Source organism: Xyrauchen texanus, chromosome 17 (genome assembly GCF_025860055.1).
Source record: "Xyrauchen texanus isolate HMW12.3.18 chromosome 17, RBS_HiC_50CHRs, whole genome shotgun sequence".
Taxonomy (NCBI): Eukaryota; Metazoa; Chordata; class Actinopteri; order Cypriniformes; family Catostomidae; genus Xyrauchen; species Xyrauchen texanus.
Window position 1 is genome coordinate 7,591,515 of NC_068292.1, and position 21,042 is coordinate 7,612,556.

The following is a 21,042-nucleotide window of genomic DNA, read 5'->3' on the forward strand; positions in this document are numbered from 1 at the left end:
AATGAGCCCCCAGGAAGTAGTGTAAGCAAGGGGAGAAACATACAGCACAATCAGGAACCAATCTTTATCCTTGTGCCAAGTTAGGGAACATAGGCACTTCGACGGATGTTGGCCCATTCAAATAAGTTGCCATATGACACATAGGCGGTGCGATGGACCGTACGCCTGAATCCGGATCCAAATTGCCACTTAAGCGGATGGCGAGTCGGCGTTTTGGCCCTAATTGTGCAAACGGTGCAATTATTGCGCAATAGGCTGTTGGTTGACACCACCGGGGCGCTCTTGCACTGCGAATGAAACGGACGGCCTATTTCGTCCACCTATCAGCCTAAAGTGCCACCTAAGTGACTACTCAGTCTTCCTGTCGTCCCACGAACAGCCTATTCGTCCACCTAAGTGCCTAATTTTCGTCATTGTGTCTAAAGCGCCACCTAAGTGGCTACTCTTCACTGTAGTCTTCCTCACGTCCCACGAACAGCCTATTCATCCACCTAAGTGCCTATTTTTCGTCATTGTGCCTAAAGCGCCACCTAAGTGGCTACTCTTCACCGTAGTCTTGCTCACGTCCCACGAACAGCCTATTCGTCCACCTAAGTGCCTATTTTTCATCATTGTCCACGAAGTGCCTAAAGTGACTACTCTTCACCGTAGTCTTCCTCTCGTCCCACAAACAGCCTATTCGTCCACCTAACTGCCTATTTTTCCCAAAATCGACACTTGGGCCAATTAAGCATGAAAACGGTTCGAAGGGACACGAGGCTCCAGACACGGCCCCAGGGGCCCCTGACGAGGCGTGGGTGTCAATTTCGGGCCAAACGGAGTCATCGGCTGCCGTTTGGCCCATGGGGTCCGAGGGGCCCCAAACTTCGCATCCTGGTAGCCTAGGGTCCCCACTGCCAATTACTAGGAGGACGAGTCCCTAGAGCGCAGGGAAGTATTTTTGACCTTTTTTCAAAATCTCTCACAAAGGCCTCTTCCACTCATAGACAGAAAGAGCCTCTCCAAAGGGCCCAGTGAAAATATAGGGTAGGGTTAGGAAACAGACTCGGGGCCCACCTAGGACCCTGAAACCCTGGATCCTGACCCAGGGGCCCCTGGACTACCACCGTGTCAAATTTGGAGCAGCTGCGACCTTTTGACCCCTGCTTTCCAGACGTCCGTCCTGCAACCTATTCTATGTAGGCTGTTCGTTGACACTTGGGCCAATTAAGCATGAAAACGGGTCGAAGGGACACGAGGCTCCAGTCACGGCCCCAGGGGCCCCTGATGAGGCGTGGGTGTCAATTTCGGGCCAAACGGAGTCATCGGCTACTTTTTGGCCCCCGGGGGTCCAAGGGGCCCCAAATTTGCATCCTGGTAGCCTAGGGTCCCCACTGCCACATACTAGGAGGACGAGACCCTAGAGCGCAGGGAAAATTTTAACAACCACCTAGGACCCTGAAATCCGGGACCCTGAACTGGGGGCCCCTGGACTACCACCGTGTCAAATTTGGAGGAAATTAATGAAAATAGGCGCCTAGGTGGATGAATAGGCTGTTCGTGGGACTAGAGGAAGACTACGGTGAAGAGTAGTCACTTAGGTGGCGCTTTAGGCACAATGATGAAAAATAGGCACTTAAGTGGACGAATAGGCTGTCCGTGGGACGTGAGGAAGACTAAGGATGAAGAGTAGTCACTTAGGTGGCGCTTTAGGCACAATGACGAAAAATAGGCACTTAGGTGGATGAATAGGCTGTTCGTGGGACGTGAGGAAGACTAAGGATGAAGAGTAGTCACTTAGGTGGCACTTTAGGCTGATAGGTGGACGAATTACTGAAAAATAGGCGCCTAGGTGGCACTTTAGGCACTTCATGGACATAGTAATGAGGAATAGGCACTTAGGTGGCACTTTAGGCACTTCGTGGGAATCCTGGATTAGGGAACCTGGCCTCCTAGTGGTGGAAAAAACATCCCCCGAAGTGCCTACGGTTCCGTAAACCAAATTCTGAGGGAAAACCATTCATTTAAGTTGGACGTTGGATCCGGAATGGTGCCTTTTCATCCATTTGTCCCCCTATTTTGCCATATGGCAACTTATATGAACTAGCAAAAATCCACAGACTGCCTAAGTTCCCTTGCCCTTAAATAGGGGACATGACACCATGGAATAACTTAAATGACAGCCCATTGACGCGAGTCCCTAAGCGCTGCGCGGCGCCCCCTAATAATTTTTTGGCCCCCAAACGACGCCTAGGGATCGATCGGGCCTCTCCCCCTGAGGCCGGGGACGGTGGTCCCGTCTCCGGAGACCCTCCAGGGGCCCCTGCAACGGGGCAAAATGGCCCTAAAAATGCTTTTACAGGTAAGTTACAGGACGGATGCATTACATTAAAAGGTCATATTTCATAATTACAGTGGTTATATGTGGTCAAACCTACTGTACACCACACAGGGGACACACCACAACACACTGATGTACATTTCAGATATTATTTATGAAAAATTTGCATAATATTCAACTGTCCAGGGGGGAAGCCTATAGGGCACCCGTCAAATAGGTTACAGGATGGATGCTGTTTTTGACCGGATGTATCTCAAGAACTAAGCCGACTTTGGGCTCCATACTCTGGACTCATGATGGTCCCACTAGTACCTCCCCATGCCCAGAGTATGGAGCTCCAAGTAGGCGTGGTTTCCGAGATACACCCGGTCAAATTTACACAGGAAGTTGCCATATCTCAGGAACCAAGACGACTTCGGGCTCCATACTCTGTGGTCATGGGGGTCCCACTGGTACCTCCCCATGCCCAGAGTATAGAGCTCCAAGTCGGCGTGGTTTCCGAGATACACCCGGTCAAAGCTACAACGGAAGTGGCCGTATCTCGGAAACGGAAGGGCCCAGGAGCTGGGGACGGTGGGGTCAGAAGGGGCCCTATGGGCCCCCCTCATTCCCAGAGTTTGGAGCTCCAACTCGGCTTAACCTTCAAGATACACCCAGTTATACATAAGGGACTTTTGGACATAACGGTCTATATCTCGGAAATGACGAGGACCAACGGATTGTCCTTTGGGGCGGTGAGGGGCTCCTAGGGGCCCTCTCAGACCCCAGAGTCCCGAGCCTCTGGGACCCTTCCTTCCGAGTGCACCCTTTCCTGATGGGCCCCGTATCTCGGACCGTGGGGGCGCTAGAAGCTCTCCCGTTGGAGAGGGCCCATCGGGACCTTACTTTGACCCGAGTTTGGTGTCGCTAGGCACCAGTACAATAATGGTACAATAATGGGTCATATTTCATAATTACAGTGGTTTTATGAGGTGAAACCTACTGTACACCACACAGGGGACACACCACAACACACTCATGCACATTACAGCCATTAATTATGCACAATTTGCATAATATTCGACTGTCCATGGGGAAGCCAAAAAATTTAATATTGTGATATATTATTACAATTTAAAATAATTGGTTTTCAATTTATTATACTTTAAATTATCATTTATTTCTGTGATGCAAAGCTGAATTTTCAGGATCATTACTCCAGTCTATCACATGATCCTTTAGAAATCATATAATACATGAAGTAAGACTCAGGCAAACAAATAGTTTTAAAGTATATTTGTAAAAAATGAGAACAGTAGACCATAATGACCAAAATATTTTTTTTTATTTAAAACAAATAATCAATCGTCCTCCTCCTCTTCGTCGTCTGCAAAATACTAGAGAGAAATAAAAATCAAATGAAAAATTAACAACACACAATTGCAACTTAAGAGTTTGACAGCCTACATTGAATATGTCTATTACCTCATCAAAAGCATGAGAAAGAGGCCGTGGAGGAGATGGCGGGGCATATTGGGGCTGTTAGGGGGAGGAGGGGGAGGAGGAGGAGGAGGAATATTACCTCCTCCTATGATCTCCTCCGAGGAGGATGGGTGTTCGCTGTCCTGCAAAATAACACAATACAACATCTGTCCAACTGCACATCATACGATAATCTCTGTCTAAAACAGATGCACTGTTTAATGACAAGTGTACTCACAGTGCGGCTTATAATCACAGTGCTTGCCTTGGGGAAGAAAAAAAACATTGAAAAAATAAATTAAATGTGAATTATTACCACAAGCTTTAATTTGTTATCAATCAAGTTAATAAAGATTAAGATTTGGCCAAACAACAAAGCATTTTCGGTGACGCTTCCTTTTACAGTACAGTACTTATGTGTACTTACAGTGTACTTACCTAGAAATTACTGGCTAATATAAGGTAAGTACATGGGTTAGGGGTAGGTTTAGGGGTAGGTTCAGGGTTAGTACCTAGATATTACCCAGTAATTGTAATTACTAAAATAAGTACATAGTCTGTACATGGGTAACTGGACTATAAAAGGAAGCGTTACCGCATTTTATATCAATACTCACTCCTGATGTGAAAACACCGCTGTCGCTGTCGCTCATCATTTTGCACAGACTGAAACAAAGAAAACAAATATTTATATGCTATTATTACAAATGCCGCATTTATTATTTTTATTTGAAAGAAGAAGATCATCAAGCCTGTAGTTACTTGATCAGTTACCAAAGAATTCAAAATAATAAAAAAATATTTTCCAACAACCTTTACTGTCACTTTTTGAATCCATTTAACCAAATATGTCCTGTATTTTTGACCAAATGAATGCAGGCCTGACGAGCATAATAGACTTCTTTCCAGAACATTAATAATAGTAAGGGTCAGTAAAACTAAATAAAACCATTTACTCACCCATGATATAAATGAATAAATAATAAATGTATAATTTAAAGTAAGTCACTATCTAATGCATGTACAATCACTGCTCTGTGTCTTACTTGAAAATATACTAGAGACCAGAATGTATAATTTAAAGTAAGTCACTATCTAATGCTGTATAATTTAAAGTAAGTCACTATGCAATGCATGTACAATCAGTGCTAGTATATTTTCAAGTAAGACACAAAGCAGTGATTGTACATGCATTAGATAGTGACTTACTTTAAATTATACATTTAGTTCTCTGGTATATTTTCAAGTAAGACACTGTTTAATGAAGTGATTGTAGATGTCTTAATAAAACACTTTAAAATCAACTATGAGATTTTCAATAGTCAAAGTTAAAGTGTTGACACTGGAGGGCTGGACAGTCTTAATAAAACACTTTAAAATCAACTATGAGATTTTCAATAGTCAAAGTTAAAGTGTTGACTCTGGAGGACTGGATAAAACACTTTAAATCAACTATGAGATTTTCAATAGTCAAAGTTAAAGTGTTGACACTGGAGGGCTGGACAGTCTTAATAAAACACTTTAAAATCAACTATGAGATTTTCAATAGTCAACGTTAAAGTGTTGACACTGGAGGGCTGGACAGTCTTAATAAAACACTTTAAAATCAACTATGAGATTTTCAATAGTCAAAGTTAAAGTGTTGACACTGGAGGGCTGGACAGTCTTAATAAAACACTTTAAAATCAACTATGAGATTTTCAATAGTCAAAGTTAAAGTGTTGACACTGGAGGACTGGATAGTCTTCATAAAACACTTTAAAATCAACTATGAGATTTTCAATAGTCAAAGTTAAAGTGTTGACTCTGGAGGACTGGATAAAACACTTTAAATCAACTATGAGATTTTCAATAGTCAAAGTTAAAGTGTTGACTCTGGAGGACTGGATAAAACACTTTAAAATCAACTATGAGATTTTCAATAGTCAAAGTTAAAGTGTTGGCATTAGATAGTGACTTACTTTAAATTATACATTTAGTTCTCTGGTATATTTTCAAGTAAGACACTGTTTAATGACTTACAGGTGGGATGCTGTTTTCGACTCCATCCACACACCACAACACACTCATGCACATTACAGCCATTAATTATGCACAATTTGCATAATATTCCACTGTCCAGGGGGAAGCCTATAGGGCACCCATCAAATAGGTTACACGATGGATGCTCTTTCTGACTTAGACATTTTCAGCGGGTCAGATCCTGTAAAGATTTGGGGATTTCACACTATGTGGTGAAGTCCAGTCAGTAACTTATTAAGCTACAGGTTGGATGCTGATTTTGACCAGGTGTATCTCAGGAACCAAGCCGACTTTCGGCTCCATACTCTGGGGTCATGGGGGGCACAAGGGTCCCTACCCCTGCCCAGAGTATGGAGCTCCAAGTCGGCTTAGTTCCCGAGATACACCCGGTCAAAGTCCCATCCAGTGGGAAGCCTATAGGGCACCCGTCAAATAGGTTACAGGATGGATGCTGTTTCTGAATTAGACATTTTCAGCGGGTCAGATCCTGTAAAGATTTGGGGATTTCACCATATGTGGTGAAGTCCAGTCAGTAACTTATTAAGCTACAGGTTGGATGCTGATTTTGACCGGGTGTATCTCGAGAACCAAGCCGAATTTCGGCTCCATACTCTGGGGTCATGAGGGGCCCAAGTGTCCCTACCCATGCCCGGAGTTTGGAGCTCCAAATCAGCGTGGTTTCCGAGATACACCCGGTCAAACTTGGACCGGAAGTGGCCGTATCTCGGAAACGGAAGGTCCCAGTAGCTGGGGACGGTGGGGTCAGAAGAAGCCCTATGGGCTCCCCTCATGCCCGGAGTTTGGAGCTCCGACTCGGCTTAACTCACAAGATACATCCGGTTATACATAAGGGACTTTTGGACAAAACGGTCTATATCTCGGAAATGACGAGGCCCAACGGATCGTCCTTTGGGGCGGTGAGGGGCTCCTAGGGGCCCTCTCAGACCCCAGAGTCCCGAGCCTCTGGGACCCTTCCTTCCGAAGTGCACCCTTTCCTGTTGGGCCCCGTATCTCGGACCATGGGGGCGCTAGAAGCTCGGGCTAGGGCCCGTTGGAGAGGTCCCCTCGGGACCTTACTTTGACCCGAGTTTGGTGTCGCTAGGCGGCCGGGTCCCCGAGTTATAGTCGTTCAAAGTTTGGAGCCAACCTGCAACTTATTCGACAGAGCCCCTATAGGCTTCCCCCTGACAGTACAATAATGGGTCATATTTCATAATTACAGTGGTTTTATGAGGTGAAACCTACTGTACACCACACAGTTGACGCAATACAACACAATGATGTACATTAAAGCTATTAATTATGTATTATTAGCCTTGAAATGATCTGTCCAAAGACTGCTCACAGGGGCCTAAATGTACAGCATATATGTCCCTGTCTAATATGTTGCATATGGACTTCAAGATGTCTATTCAGTCATTCAAGATGTTCTGTGTGCTTGCAACATAGATGGAGAAAAAGTATGTTTTTAACAACTGTCACCGGCCCGCTGGCGGGATGCTTAAGTTTACTTCAATATTTTACTACTAAATCCTAATCTAATAATGGCAAAATATAAATCGTTGGAAAGGTCTAAGACTCAAAAATACATATTTGATTTTGCAGAAACCTATATGTTGGAAGATTAATGGATTAATACGTAATTCTGAAAAATGAACCATAAGTGTGCTGTCCATGGACAGTAAGACAATAATTTAACTTTTTCATGACAACAAATTTTATTACGAATTAGAAGAAAATAGAACTGTACAAAACTATTTACAATAAACATAAATATAAAAAAACTTAAACAAATAAAGAATATAATTATTAAATAATTAATTAAAAAACTCTGGGTGGTAAAAAGAATTGCAATAACAAAACCACCATTGGAACTGGCCTATTCGTCGAGCCATTCAAGACTCAGGCCCTCTCCACGGTAAGAGCGTCTCTTTACGCCCTAGTCGAATTTGAGCTGGGTGCCAACACTGATGTCATTCAGTGCTTTAAATAAGATTATGTCCTTGTCTTCCCCATTAATTTTCATGCTACAATGGAACGGTTTGAGGTTTGGCATCTTGCAAGAATGATTGATTCTTCTGCCAAACGTGTTTGCATGAGGGTGGCACTCGCATGGAAAAGTCTGTGCATCTACACATAGTTCTCTTTGTCCAGCTTTGAAAAAGAATACATATCCAGGCTCGTCGTGCTGGCTCTGCACCATGGCCCTCCCTTCAGCCGCTGTGATTACCTTCCCATGGTAATCACAGACTATGTCGTTTTTGTAAAACCGTCGGGTTGTGACGACTCCTATAATAGAGAGAAGAATAAACATTACATGTAGTTCATGGCTGCTGAAATGCACATTTTACATTATTGCTTCTTCTGCCCTTACAAGACAAATGAAAGGTTTTCTTACCTAGACCTTGCTCTGCACCAAAGTCCTTGATGGCAAGCCCCATCCAGTTCTGCTGGGACACGCACTGAATTACAAAGCCGTCTTCTTCCACTTTTTGTTTTGGGGCTGGTTTCCACAGCAGCATAATCTTCTCCGGCTTCAGGCAGTTCACCGTCCAGCCCTCCTGTGAGATACGACGTGCCACCTTTGCTGCAGACGGTTTGCGGAGTGTGAAGTATGCTGAAAGACAGAATGAAATAACTTTACTCATGTGATTCACTTGTCACTGTAAATAAATGGCCTAGTTCGTGTTGAGTCAATGCTGTATTGATGGATTCGGAGACTTACACAGCAGATGTTTCAATCTCTTGGTGTACTGGGAGGCCCTCCATTTCTTGTAAAAGACACGGTCTTCTGGAAAACCGTATTCCATCCATTTTTACATGGCGGGAGACCCTCCAGCGAAACTGGAAATCTTTCTATGAATTCCCCAAAGTCACTCCGATGTCCCCAGCAGCCAGGCGTAGCCAAGGATGTCTCGATCCGCAGACCCGCTTTGTAAGTGAGGAATACAAAGTTTATAATATGCAAAAAAAAAATATGAATGAAAACATGCTAATCTGCTGTGCAAATAGTTTGTGATGAGTTATGTCCTGGTTGGACGAAGAGACATACCTGGCCAATGATTCCAGCAGTAGAGCTGCGTCCACGACATCCTGAGGCTGGGCCGCACCAGCGCTGAAGGCCAGGTATTTCAGAAGTGCCCCCTTTTGTTGCGCTGGGAGGTCCTTGGCAGCTGTTTCAACTGCCCTCCTCACACACTGGCTGGTGAAAGGGGCCATCTTGTATCTGCAGAAAGAGAATGAAGAAGGAAATGTTAATTGTGGTGTGACTGACAAAATTTGGATCCATTCACACACATGCATATGAATCTGTGTAGGTACTTACAATTCATGGAGCCGGTTCATGTCTTGAGAGACAGGCTGAACTGCCTCGCCGTCCGACGTAACAAAAAAACTGTTACAGTCTTTTTGAGGCTGTATGTTCTCGGGCCTGATTTTAACAAAGTACAGCTCCAAGAACTAAAGAAAAAGAAAAAAAGACCAATGAGTTATTAAATGTAAAACACTGGTGATGAGAAATCTACTGTTTGCATCATATTAAAATTTACAGCTTGCTCCTCTTTGGTAAGAGCGATCCTCATGCTTGAGGGTTTAACCCCCTGGACGCCGACCACAACCCTTTCACCCAGCTCCGTTCGGTTGACCCAGTCTTTGTCTTGGAAAACATTGAAAATGTTTTACTTACTAATGCATACATGTGCAAATATTACAGTATATCACAAGTATAAACTCGTTAAAATAGATGAACTTACCGTTAAGGCTTCCACAGCTCGTGGACACTGCATATGTTTGAAAACCAAGAGCGCTTCACAAAAGTAACGGTACAATGTCTTGTCCGTGCTTGGGCCCTCTTTGTTCATTTCCAGGTCCCTGTGGATCCTCAGGACGTCAGACTCAGCCAGCCTTAAAATTCTTTGTAAATCTTGAATGCAAGGAGCCTTCTGAGTGAGCCGCCTGTTTGGATCAAATGTAACAAATAATACTATTGAAGAATAAAACCCAAGTTGTGAAAGAATCTTCAATGTAGAACAATAAAATATATTCTTTATTATCATGTAATAAGCATGTAATAAGAACACGGTTTACTGCACTTACTTTGGAGGAGCAGCAGCAGCAGAGGCAGGGCCAGCTTCTTCGTGTGGTTCAATTTCAGACTCCTTGGGCTGGTTGGTTACAAAAAATCCACGCCGTAGAAGCTCCTTCAACATGGCAACTTCGAGAGCGTGAGTCAGGCAAGAGCAGACAGAGCTGGTTGTAGTCCCAGCATCTGTTGTGGCGGACCCACTCTCTCTGAGAATCCTTTGCTTTCTGGAGCTCTGCTTGTTTTTGTTCTGGCGTGCTGTTTTTCATACACACCCTGGTCAGGTGAACAGAAATGTTGTCCTGCGGCTTTTGGCAAACCAAACAGTACACAACATTGCGATCAGCGGAACTTTAGTGGAAAATGAAAGGATATAAAATAAATTATACAAACAATGATTTGAAAGAATGAGACATGATTTAACCCTTGTGCATCCTTATGGACATTTTTGGCTTTTTCAGTTTTGTTTTTTGATAACTTTGCCTGTGTTAGTGAAAACTGAATAAGTATAAAAAAAAAAAACACTGTAGAAAAAACATGAATCTATAATATTTTTATGACACTTTTTTGACATGGACATTCAACACAAGCCTTACCTCTTCTGAGCTGCTTCAGCCATTTCAAATTTCAGATTCTCTCTAGATGTGTTCTGTTTAAGAAACTGTTGAAAGTGTCCCCAGCAGACAAAGTAACACACTGTTTAATGCACTGATTGTCTTACTTCAAAATATACTAGAGACCAGAATGTATAATGTTATATTCAAATTGACATAGCTTCTGCAAGCCACTCCCTCATGCTCTCAGTACTGAGTTCAGCATCGTTTGAAGCAGACATCATTGTAACTTTTCCTCTTAAAAAGTTATTTTCTTCACGATCGATACTAAACCAAAATGCCTGTTTTATCTTGCCCGCTTTGTACGCGGGTGTATGCTCGGATGAGCCAGCACTTGGTAGTATGTCACAAGATTCAGAATAAGGAGGAGAGAAAGCTTCTGCTGTCACTGCAGTCCGGGAGGGTAAATATCAACAGTTGCCTTTGCCCAGTTGCTGGCTGTGGGAAGGCAACAACTCGGATAGACCGGCACCTGAAATTGCACACAGAGCTGTCAAGTTCTGAAAAGGAGAGCGCAGTCTTGTCCTGCAAGAGGAAGAGGGTGATCGGACAGCTGGCAGCACTTAGGGCCACAAACCCGGAGGTGCCACTGGTTAGCACCCTGGATTTGGGTCCGGACATTGAGGAAGCTGATTGCCCATTTGAAGAGGAGGAGGAGGAGGAGGAAGAATGCAGCAACCCTGGCTGTAAAAATCGAATTGAAAAGTTGAAGCTTGAAATCAGTAACCTTAACTGTAGCAACGACAAGCTGACCGGTGCCCTGCAAAGCGTTACCCAGAAGAACCGTCGTTTGCAGAAGAGGGCAGAATCCAGGGTGCGGGCCGCTAACCAAGGCAACCAGGAGACTGATCTCTTCTATCAGGTCTGACCCTTCTGCCCACACTTCCACCGTGCAGCCGTCGCCCAGCGATTTGGATCCCTACATCAGCCAGCGGCCACAGGATCCTGACGAAGCGATCATGGGTCGACACTGAGTGAGTACACTTGCATTGTTTTAACTTGATGTTTTCTGAAATGTCATTGTCAGTGTGCATTAAACAGTGACTTCAAAATATACTAGATAGACCAATGTGTGTACAGTGTGTTGACTGACAATTGGCTCTCCTCATTAATCTTTGTGCACAGAAAACATCATGGAGGAGTACAAGATAAATCAATTGGGTCCAGACCCATCTTTAAAGCACATTGACAATGTCAATGCAAAAATGTTCCGTATTAAACAATTTCTCACATACATGGCTGAGGGAAAGTCAAAACTGAGCACCCTGGTGTTTTTTAATGAAACAAGCAGGATTCATGCGTAAGTAATTTTCTTAGTATATGTCCCTTTTGTAATAATGTTTAAAAAATATATTTTTTGTTTGTTTGTTTTTTATAATTTGTTTGTTTGTGTGCAGGTGGGTCAGCTCCTTGCGCCAAGCACATATGAAGGAGACCACTATTGATTATTATGTACAGAATGTTTCACATTTCATTACGTACATCTCGGAAACTCCTCCACCTTCCTGCCGGCTTTCAAAAACAGTCTTAATTGGTCTTCGTCGGGAGATGCAGACTGTAAAAAAGTCTTTGAAGAGAAAAGTGGCCATGCACCGGACATTGGTGAAGACCCAAAAGCAGCATAGGGTCCTGACCAAAGCCACTATTTTGAAGTGCCTGAGCCAGGCCAAGCAGGCCATCCCCAATATTCTGAGTAAGTTTTTCCCCCATTTAACTCATTGTACTGACATATTGTAAAATGCAGAAGAAATGTGCAACATGAAGATTGAGCTCTGTGTTGTTTATAGCCCTCCTGGAAAGTGACGTGGCCACCACAGCTCTTCAGTGGGAGTTTTATGGCCACCTGTCGGCGTATTTGGCAGCCCTCTACGGTCACCGAGTGGGGGTTTTCCAAAATATGACAATAAAGGAGGTCGAGGAGCCCCAGGAATCCCCATCCGACGATGTATTCTTGATCAACGTGAGTGTATTACTTCCTTTTTATGCATCAGGTGATCTTAATTTGTTTGATCTCTGTTCTGATTTGCACTGTTTTTTGTTTTTGTTTTTTTGTGTCAACAGATCCAGTTCCACAAAACCAACCAAAATGTTTGGCCCAGCACAGATAGCCGTAACCAGGGAGGAGTACGAATGGATGCAGCGCTTTCTCAAAATAAGGAGAAGACTTCCTGGTGGCAGCACTGCCCAATACTTTTTTTTTACTTCTACGCCAAACGTCTGCAAAAAGCTCGTGACATACTTCCGTAGCGCTTGGAAGGCGATGGGCCTTCCAGGCAGCCCAAACTTCACTGACATCAGAACCTCAATCGCCAGTCATGTAAGTGTTTTCTCTCGTTGTGCACATTTCAGAGACATTCAGTTAGGTGTTGTATCCTCAAACTGTTTTTGTTTTCTCCTTCTTTCTCTCTATTTCTAGGCCAAATTCACTCATTCGGAAGACAACAGAATGAAAATTGCAAAATTCATGTGTCACGATGTTCAGACGGCCGACAGGTTTTATGTGACTAACTTGTCGGTCAAGCAGGCTGTTGAGCACCGGATGCTTTTTGAGGCTGCGCTGAAAGGGGAGGATGACAGTACAGCAGGGGTCAAGCGAGTGCGCCCTGGCCGGAAAACTGACAAACCAAGGAAGAGGCTGAAGGCATCTGAAGAAGCCTCGGGTGACACATCAGGCTCTCCTGAAATGAGTCCCGAGACCAGCCAGGTAAATAGATATCCTGTAAACATACTGAGTCTATAGTACTGTATTTATTGGCACAATGATGATCAATCCTTCACCATGTATTTTCTTTGGAAGGGTAAAGAGGGCCTGTCCGAAGGTGATGCACAAGGGCAGAGTGGAGAAGGCAGCCAGGAGGGTTCACCAGTCCCCTCGCCCAAAAAAACCCCGATTGTTGTGATTCCCCCGTTGAGGTCAAAAAGAAAAACATTGAGACCACGCCGCATTTCACCCATAAGGGTCGAGAAGGTAAGGAGGGCCATTAGAAAGCGAAGTGTGAAAAAGTAAAGCATTTTTGCTCCCCCTTTCCCTCCCCCAGTTTGACCAGTGTTTCATTTAATTTTTGCATTTTTTCTTCATTTTTTTTGTTCTTTATTTTTGTTATATACTTTATATCATATTTTTTATTAGTGTTATTAATAATAAGTGTGTTTTATTAGTGTTATTAATAATAAAAGTAATTATTGTGTGTGTGGGGGATTTGGCTTTGTAATAAAACTTGTTTGCTGTGTTAAAAAATCCTACACCATGTATTTTCTTTGGAAGGGTAAAGAGGGCCTGTCCGAAGGTGATGCACCAGGGCAGAGTGGAGAAGGCTCAGCGACAAGCAGACAGGAGGGTTTGCCAGTCCCCTCGCCAAAAAACACCACGACTGTTGTGATTTCCCCGTTGCAGTCAATAAGAAATAAATTGAGACCACGCCGCATTTCACCCATAAATGTCGAGAAGGTTAAAAAAATGGCCCAGCTGAAGAATGTCAACGAGAAGGTGAGGAGGGCCATTAGAAAGCGACGTGTGAAAAACTAAAGCATTTTTGCTCCCCCTTTCCCTCCCCCAGATTGACCAGAGTTTCATTTAATTTTTGCATTTTTTCTTAAATCTTTTTTGTTCTTTATATTTGTTATATACTTTATATCATATTTTTATTAGTGTGTTTTATTAGTGTTATTAATAATAAAAGTAATTATTGTGTGTGTGATTTGGCTTTGTAATAAAACTTGTTTGCTGTGTTAAAATTTTGTCTGTCATTTTTTTCCTTTTATTATCTTATTTATGTATCTCGAGAACCAAGACGACTTTCGGCTCCATACTCTGGGGTCATGGGGGGCACAAGGGTCCCTACCCACGCCCAGAGTATGGAGCTCCAAGTCGGCTTAGTTCCCGAGATACACCCGGTCAAAGTCCCATCCAGGTGGAAGCCTATAGGGCACCCGTCAAATAGGTTACAGGATGGATGCTGTTTTTGACCGGATGTACCTCAAGAACTAAGCCGACTTTGGGCTCCATACTCTGGGGTCATGGGGGTCCCACTGGTACCTCCCCATGCCCAGAGTATGGAGCTCCAAGTCGGCGTGGTTTCCGAGATACACCCGGTCAAAGCTACACCAGAAGTGGCCGTATCTCGGAAATGGAAGGGCCCAGGATCTGGGGACGGTGGGGTCAGAAGGGGCCCTATGGGCCCCCCTCATTCCCGGAGTTTGGAGCTCCAACTCGGCTTAACCTTCAAGATACACCCGGTTATACATAAGGGACTTTTGGACATAACGGTCTATATCTCGGAAATGACGATGCCCAACGGATAGTCCTTTGGGGCGGTGAGGGGCTCCTAGGGGTCCTCTCAGACCCCAGAGTCCCGAGCCTCTGGGACCCTTCCTTCCGAAGTGCACCCTTTCCTGTTGGGCCCCGTATCTCGGACCATGGGGGCGCTAGAAGCTCGGGCTAGGGCCCGTTGGAGAGGGCCCCTCGGGACCTTACTTTGACCCGAGTTTGGTGTCGCTAGGCAGCCGGGTCCCCGAGTTATAGTCGTTCAAAATTTGGAGCCAACCTGCAACTTATTCGACAGAGCCCCTATAGGCTTCCCCCTGACAGTACAATAATGGGTCATATTTCATAATTACAGTGGTTTTATGAGGTGAAACCTACTGTACACCACACAGGGGACACACCACAACACACTCATGCACATTACAGCCATTAATTATGCACAATTTGCATAATATTCGACTGTCCAGGGGGAAGCCAAAAAATGTCATATTGTGATATATTATTACAATTTAAAATAATTGGTTTTCAATTTATTATACTTTAAATTATCATTTATTTCTGTGATGCAAAGCTGAATTTTCAGGATCATTACTCCAGTCTATCACATGATCCTTTAGAAATCATATAATACATGAAGTAAGACTCAGGCAAACAAATAGTTTTAAAGTATATTTGTAAAAAATGAGAACAGTAGACCATAATGACCAAAATATTTTTTTTTATTTAAAACAAATAATCAATCGTCCTCCTCCTCTTCGTCGTCTGCAAAATACTAGAGAGAAATAAAAATCAAACGAAAAATTAACAACACACAATTGCAACTTGAGAGTTTGACAGCCTACATTGAATATGTCTATTACCTCATCAAAAGCATGAAGAAGAGGCCATGGAGGAGATGGGGGCGCATGGCGGGGTGGATGATGGCGGGGCATATTGTGGCTGTTAGGGGGAGGAGGAGGAGGAATATTACCTCCTCCTATGATCGCCTCCGAGGAGGATGGGTGTTCGCTGTCCTGCAAAATAACACAATACAACATCTGTCCAACTGCACATCATACGATAATCTCTGTCTAAAACAGATGCACTGTTTAATGACAAGTGTACTCACAGTGCGGCTTATAATCACAGTGCTTGCCTTGGGGAAGAAAAAAAACATTGAAAAAATAAATTAAATGTGAATAATTACCACAAGCTTTAATTTGTTATCAATCAAGTTAATAAAGATTAAGATTTGGCCAAACAACAAAGCATTTTCGGTAACGCTTCCTTTTACAGTACAGTACTTATGTGTACTTACAGTGTACTTACCTAGAAAGTACTGGCTAATATAAGGTAAGTACATGGGTTAGGGGTAGGTTTAGGGGTAGGTTCAGGGTTAGTACCTAGTTATTACCCAGTAATTGTAATTACTAAAATAAGTACATAGTCTGTACATGGGTAACTGGACTGTAAAAGGAAGCGTTACCGCATTTTATATCAATACTCACTCCTGATGTGAAAACACCGCTGTCGCTGTCGCTCATCATTTTGCACAGACTGAAACAAAGAAAACAAATATTTATATGCTATTATTACAAATGCCGCATTTATTATTTTTATTTGAAAGAAGAAGATCATCAAGCCTGTAGTTACTTGATCAGTTACCAAAGAATTCAAAATAATAAAAACATATTTTCCAACAACCTTTACTGTCACTTTTTGAATCCATTTAACCAAATATGTCCTGTATTTTTGACCAAATGAATGCAGGCCTGACGAGCATAATAGACTTCTTTCCAGAACATTAATAATAGTAAGGGTCAGTAAAACTAAATAAAACCATTTACTCACCCACGATATAAATGAATAAATAATAAGTGTATAATTTAAAGTAAGTCACTATCTAATGCATGTACAATCACTGCTCTGTGTCTTACTTGAAAATATACTAGAGACCAGAATGTATAATTTAAAGTAAGTCACTATCTAATGCTGTATAATTTAAAGTAAGTCACTATGCAATGCATGTACAATCAGTGCTAGTATATTTTCAAGTAAGACACAAAGCAGTGATTGTACATGCATTAGATAGTGACTTACTTTAAATTATACATTTAGTTCTCTGGTATATTTTCAAGTAAGACACTGTTTAATGAAGTGATTGTAGATGTCTTAATAAAACACTTTAAAATCAACTATGAGATTTTCAATAGTCAAAGTTAAAGTGTTGACACTGGAGGGCTGGACAGTCTTAATAAAACACTTTAAAATCAACTATGAGATTTTCAATAGTCAAAGTTAAAGTGTTGACTCTGGAGGACTGGATAAAACACTTTAAATCAACTATGAGATTTTCAATAGTCAAAGTTAAAGTGTTGACACTGGAGGGCTGGACAGTCTTAATAAAACACTTTAAAATCAACTATGAGATTTTCAATAGTCAACGTTAAAGTGTTGACACTGGAGGGCTGGACAGTCTTAATAAAACACTTTAAAATCAACTATGAGATTTTCAATAGTCAAAGTTAAAGTGTTGACACTGGAGGGCTGGACAGTCTTAATAAAACACTTTAAAATCAACTATGAGATTTTCAATAGTCAAAGTTAAAGTGTTGACACTGGAGGACTGGATAGTCTTCATAAAACACTTTAAAATCAACTATGAGATTTTCAATAGTCAAAGTTAAAGTGTTGACTCTGGAGGACTGGACAGTCTTAATAAAACACTTTAAAATCAACTATGAGATTTTCAGTAGTCAAAGTGTTGACACTGGAGGACTGGATAATCTTAATAAAACACTTTAAAATCAACTATGAGATTTTCAATAGTCAAAGTTAAAGTGTTGGCATTAGATAGTGACTTACTTTAAATTATATATTTAGTTCTGTGGTATATTTTCAAGTAAGACACTGTTTAATGAAGTGATTGTAGATGCATTATAGTGACTTACAGGTGGGATGCTGTTTTCGACTCCATCCACACACCACAACACACTCATGCACATTACAGCCATTAATTATGCACAATTTGCATAATATTCCACTGTCCAGGGGGAAGCCTATAGGGCACCCGTCAAATAGGTTACAGGATGGATGCTGTTTCTGACATTTTCAGCGGGTCAGATCCTGTAAAGATTTGGGGATTTCACACTATGTGGTGAAGTCCAGTCAGTAACTTATTAAGCTACAGGTTGGATGCTGATTTTGACCAGGTGTATCTCAGGAACCAAGCCGACTTTCGGCTCCATACTCTGGGGTCATGGGGGGCACAAGGGTCCCTACCCCTGCCCAGAGTATGGAGCTCCAAGTCGGCTTAGTTCCCGAGATACACCCGGTCAAAGTCCCATCCAGTGGGAAGCCTATAGGGCACCCGTCAAATAGGTTACAGGATGGATGCTGTTTCTGAATTAGACATTTTCAGCGGGTCAGATCCTGTAAAGATTTGGGGATTTCACCATATGTGGTGAAGTCCAGTCAGTAACTTATTAAGCTACAGGTTGGATGCTGATTTTGACCGGGTGTATCTCGAGAACCAAGCCGACTTTCGGCTCCATACTCTGGGGTCATGAGGGGCCCAAGTGTCCCTACCCATGCCCGGAGTTTGGAGCTCCAAATCAGCGTGGTTTCCAAGATACACCCGGTCAAACTTGGACCGGAAGTGGCCGTATCTCGGAAACGGAAGGTCCCAGTAGCTGGGGACGGTGGGGTCAGAAGAAGCCCTATGGGCTCCCCTCATGCCCGGAGTTTGGAGCTCCGACTCGGCTTAACTCCCAAGATACATCCGGTTATACATAAGGGACTTTTGGACAAAACGGTCTATATCTCGGAAATGACGAGGCCCAACGGATCGTCCTTTGGGGCGGTGAGGGGCTCCTAGGGGCCCTCTCAGACCCCAGAGTCCCGAGCCTCTGGGACCCTTCCTTCCGAAGTGCACCCTTTCCTGTTGGGCCCCGTATCTCGGACCGTGGGGGCGCTAGAAGCTCGGGCTAGGGCCCGTTGGAGAGGGCCCCTCAGGACCTTACTTTGACCCGAGATTGGTGTCGCTAGGCGGCCGGGTCCCCGAGTTATAGTCGTTCAAAATTTGGAGCCAACCTGCAACTTATTCGACAGAGCCCCTATAGGCTTCCCCCTGACAGTACAATAATGGGTCAAATGTCATAATTACAGTGGTTTTATGAGGTGAAACCTACTGTACACCACACAGTTGACGCAATACAACACAATGATGTACATTAAAGCTATTAATTATGTATTATTAGCCTTGAAATGATCTGTCCAAAGACTGCTCACAGGGGCCTAAATGTACAGCATATCTGTCCCTGTCTAATATGTTGCATATGGACTTCAAGATGTCTATTCAGTCATTCAAGATGTTCTGTGTGCTTGCAACATAGATGGAGAAAAAGTATGTTTTTAACAACTGTCACCGGCCCGCTGGCGGGATGCTTAAGTTTACTTCAATATTTTACTACTAAATCCTAATCTAATAATGGCAAAATATAAATCGTTGGAAAGGTCTAAGACTCAAAAATACATATTTGATTTTGCAGAAACCTATATGTTGGAAGATTAATGGATTAATACGTAATTCTGAAAAATGAACCATAAGTGTGCTGTCCATGGACAGTAAGACAATAATTAAACTTTTTCATGACAACAAATTTTATTACGAATTAGAAGAAAATAGAACTGTACAAAACTATTTACAATAAACATAAATATAAAAAAACTTAAACAAATAAAGAATATAATTATTAAATAATTAATTAAAAAAACTCTGGGTGGTAAAAAAGAATTGCAATAACAAAACCACCATTGGAACTGGCCTATTCGTCGAGCCATTCAAGACTCAGGCCCTCTCCACGGTAAGAGCGTCTCTTTACGCCCTAGTCGAATTTGAGCTGGGTGCCAACACTGATGTCATTCAGTGCTTTAAATAAGATTATGTCCTTGTCTTCCCCATTAATTTTCATGCTACAATGGAACGGTTTGAGGTTTGGCATCTTGCAAGAATGATTGATTCTTCTGCCAAACGTGTTTGCATGAGGGTGGCACTCGCATGGAAAAGTCTGTGCATCTACACATAGTTCTCTTTGTCCAGCTTTGAAAAAGAATACATATCCAGGCTCGTCGTGCTGGCTCTGCACCATGGCCCTCCCTTCAGCCGCTGTGATTACCTTCCCATGGTAATCACAGACTATGTCGTTTTTGTAAAACCGTCGGGTTGTGACGACTCCTATAATAGAGAGAAGAATAAACATTACATGTAGTTCATGGCTGCTGAAATGCACATTTTACATTATTGCTTCTTCTGCCCTTACAAGACAAATGAAAGGTTTTCTTACCTAGACCTTGCTCTGCACCAAAGTCCTTGATGGCAAGCCCCATCCAGTTCTGCTGGGACACGCACTGAATTACAAAGCCGTCTTCTTCCACTTTTTGTTTTGGGGCTGGTTTCCACAGCAGCATAATCTTCTCCGGCTTCGGGCAGTTCACCGTCCAGCCCTCCTGTGAAATACGACGTGCCACCTTTGCTGCAGACGGTTTGCAGAGTGTGAAGTATGCTGAAAGACAGAATGAAATAACTTTACTCATGTGATTCACTTGTCACTGTAAATAAATGGCCTAGTTCGTGTCGAGTCAATGCTGTATTGATGGATTCGGAGACTTACACAGCAGATGTTTCAATCTCTTGGTGTACTGGGAGGCCCTCCATTTCTTGTAAAAGACACGGTCTTCTGGAAAACCGTATTCCATCCATTTTTACATGGCGGGAGACCCTCCAGCGAAACTGGAAATCTTTCTATGAATTCCCCAAAGTCACTCCGATGTCCCCCAGCAGCGCCAGGCGTAGCCAAGGATGTCTCGTCCGCAGACCCGCTTTGTAAGTGAGGAATACAAAGTTTATAATATGCAAAAAAAAAAATATGAATGAAAACATGCTAATCTGCTGTGCAAATAGTTTGTGATGAGTTATGTCCTGGTTGGACGAAGAGACATACCTGGCCAATGATTCCAGCAGTAGAGCTGCGTCCACGACATCCTGAGGCTGGGCCGCACCAGCTGAAGGCCAGGTATTTCAGAAGTACCCCCTTTTGTTGCGCTGGGAGGTCCTTGGCAGCTGTTTCAACTGCCCTCCTCACACACTGGCTGGTGAAAGGGGCCATCTTGTATCTGCAGAAAGAGAATGAAGAAGGAAATGTTAATTGTGGTGTGACTGACAAAATGTGGATCCATTCACACACATGCATATGAATCTGTGTAGGTACTTACAATTCATGGAGCCGGTTCATGTCTTGAG

At 43.0% G+C, this 21,042-nt stretch overlaps 2 protein-coding genes across 3 annotated transcripts; one reads left to right on the forward strand and one right to left on the reverse strand.

Moving 5' to 3' along the window:
* Positions 1 to 7,742: 7,742 nt before the first annotated feature.
* Positions 7,743 to 20,805, reverse strand: LOC127658289 (N-lysine methyltransferase KMT5A-like). Its single transcript, XM_052147498.1, has 4 exons — positions 20,744 to 20,805; positions 20,414 to 20,621; positions 8,202 to 8,420; positions 7,743 to 8,092 (listed from the first exon to the last, which is right to left on the reverse strand). Exons 2-4 carry the CDS (start codon positions 20,496 to 20,498, stop codon positions 7,743 to 7,745), a joined length of 654 nt encoding a protein of 217 aa, XP_052003458.1. The 5' UTR covers positions 20,499 to 20,621; positions 20,744 to 20,805.
* On the forward strand, positions 12,381 to 14,049 carry LOC127657771 (uncharacterized). Of its 2 annotated transcripts, XM_052146668.1 has the most exons (5): positions 12,381 to 12,458; positions 12,560 to 12,815; positions 12,915 to 13,202; positions 13,296 to 13,466; positions 13,764 to 14,049. In XM_052146668.1, exons 2-5 carry the CDS (start codon positions 12,585 to 12,587, stop codon positions 14,022 to 14,024), a joined length of 951 nt encoding a protein of 316 aa, XP_052002628.1. In that variant the 5' UTR covers positions 12,381 to 12,458; positions 12,560 to 12,584; the 3' UTR covers positions 14,025 to 14,049. The 2 variants fall into 2 exon arrangements, with proteins under 2 accessions (XP_052002628.1, XP_052002629.1); XM_052146669.1 differs by lacking the exon at positions 13,296 to 13,466.
* Positions 20,806 to 21,042: the final 237 nt, after the last annotated feature.

Excerpts from the sequence above, each read along its gene's own strand:
- LOC127657771 (XM_052146668.1), top strand. The coding sequence starts at position 12,585 with ATGTTTGGCCCAGCACAGATAGCCGTAACCAGGGAGGAGTACGAATGG. Across the intron at positions 12,816-12,914 it reads GAACCTCAATCGCCAGTCAT|GCCAAATTCACTCATTCGGA; the intron begins GTAAGTGTTTTC and ends CTCTATTTCTAG. Across the intron at positions 13,203-13,295 it reads TGAGTCCCGAGACCAGCCAG|GGTAAAGAGGGCCTGTCCGA; the intron begins GTAAATAGATAT and ends TTTCTTTGGAAG.
- LOC127658289 (XM_052147498.1), bottom strand. The coding sequence starts at position 20,498 with ATGGAATACGGTTTTCCAGAAGACCGTGTCTTTTACAAGAAATGGAGG. Across the intron at positions 8,421-20,413 it reads GAGATTGAAACATCTGCTGT|CATACTTCACACTCCGCAAA; the intron begins GTAAGTCTCCGA and ends TCTGTCTTTCAG. Across the intron at positions 8,093-8,201 it reads TGGTGCAGAGCAAGGTCTAG|GAGTCGTCACAACCCGACGG; the intron begins GTAAGAAAACCT and ends TCTCTATTATAG.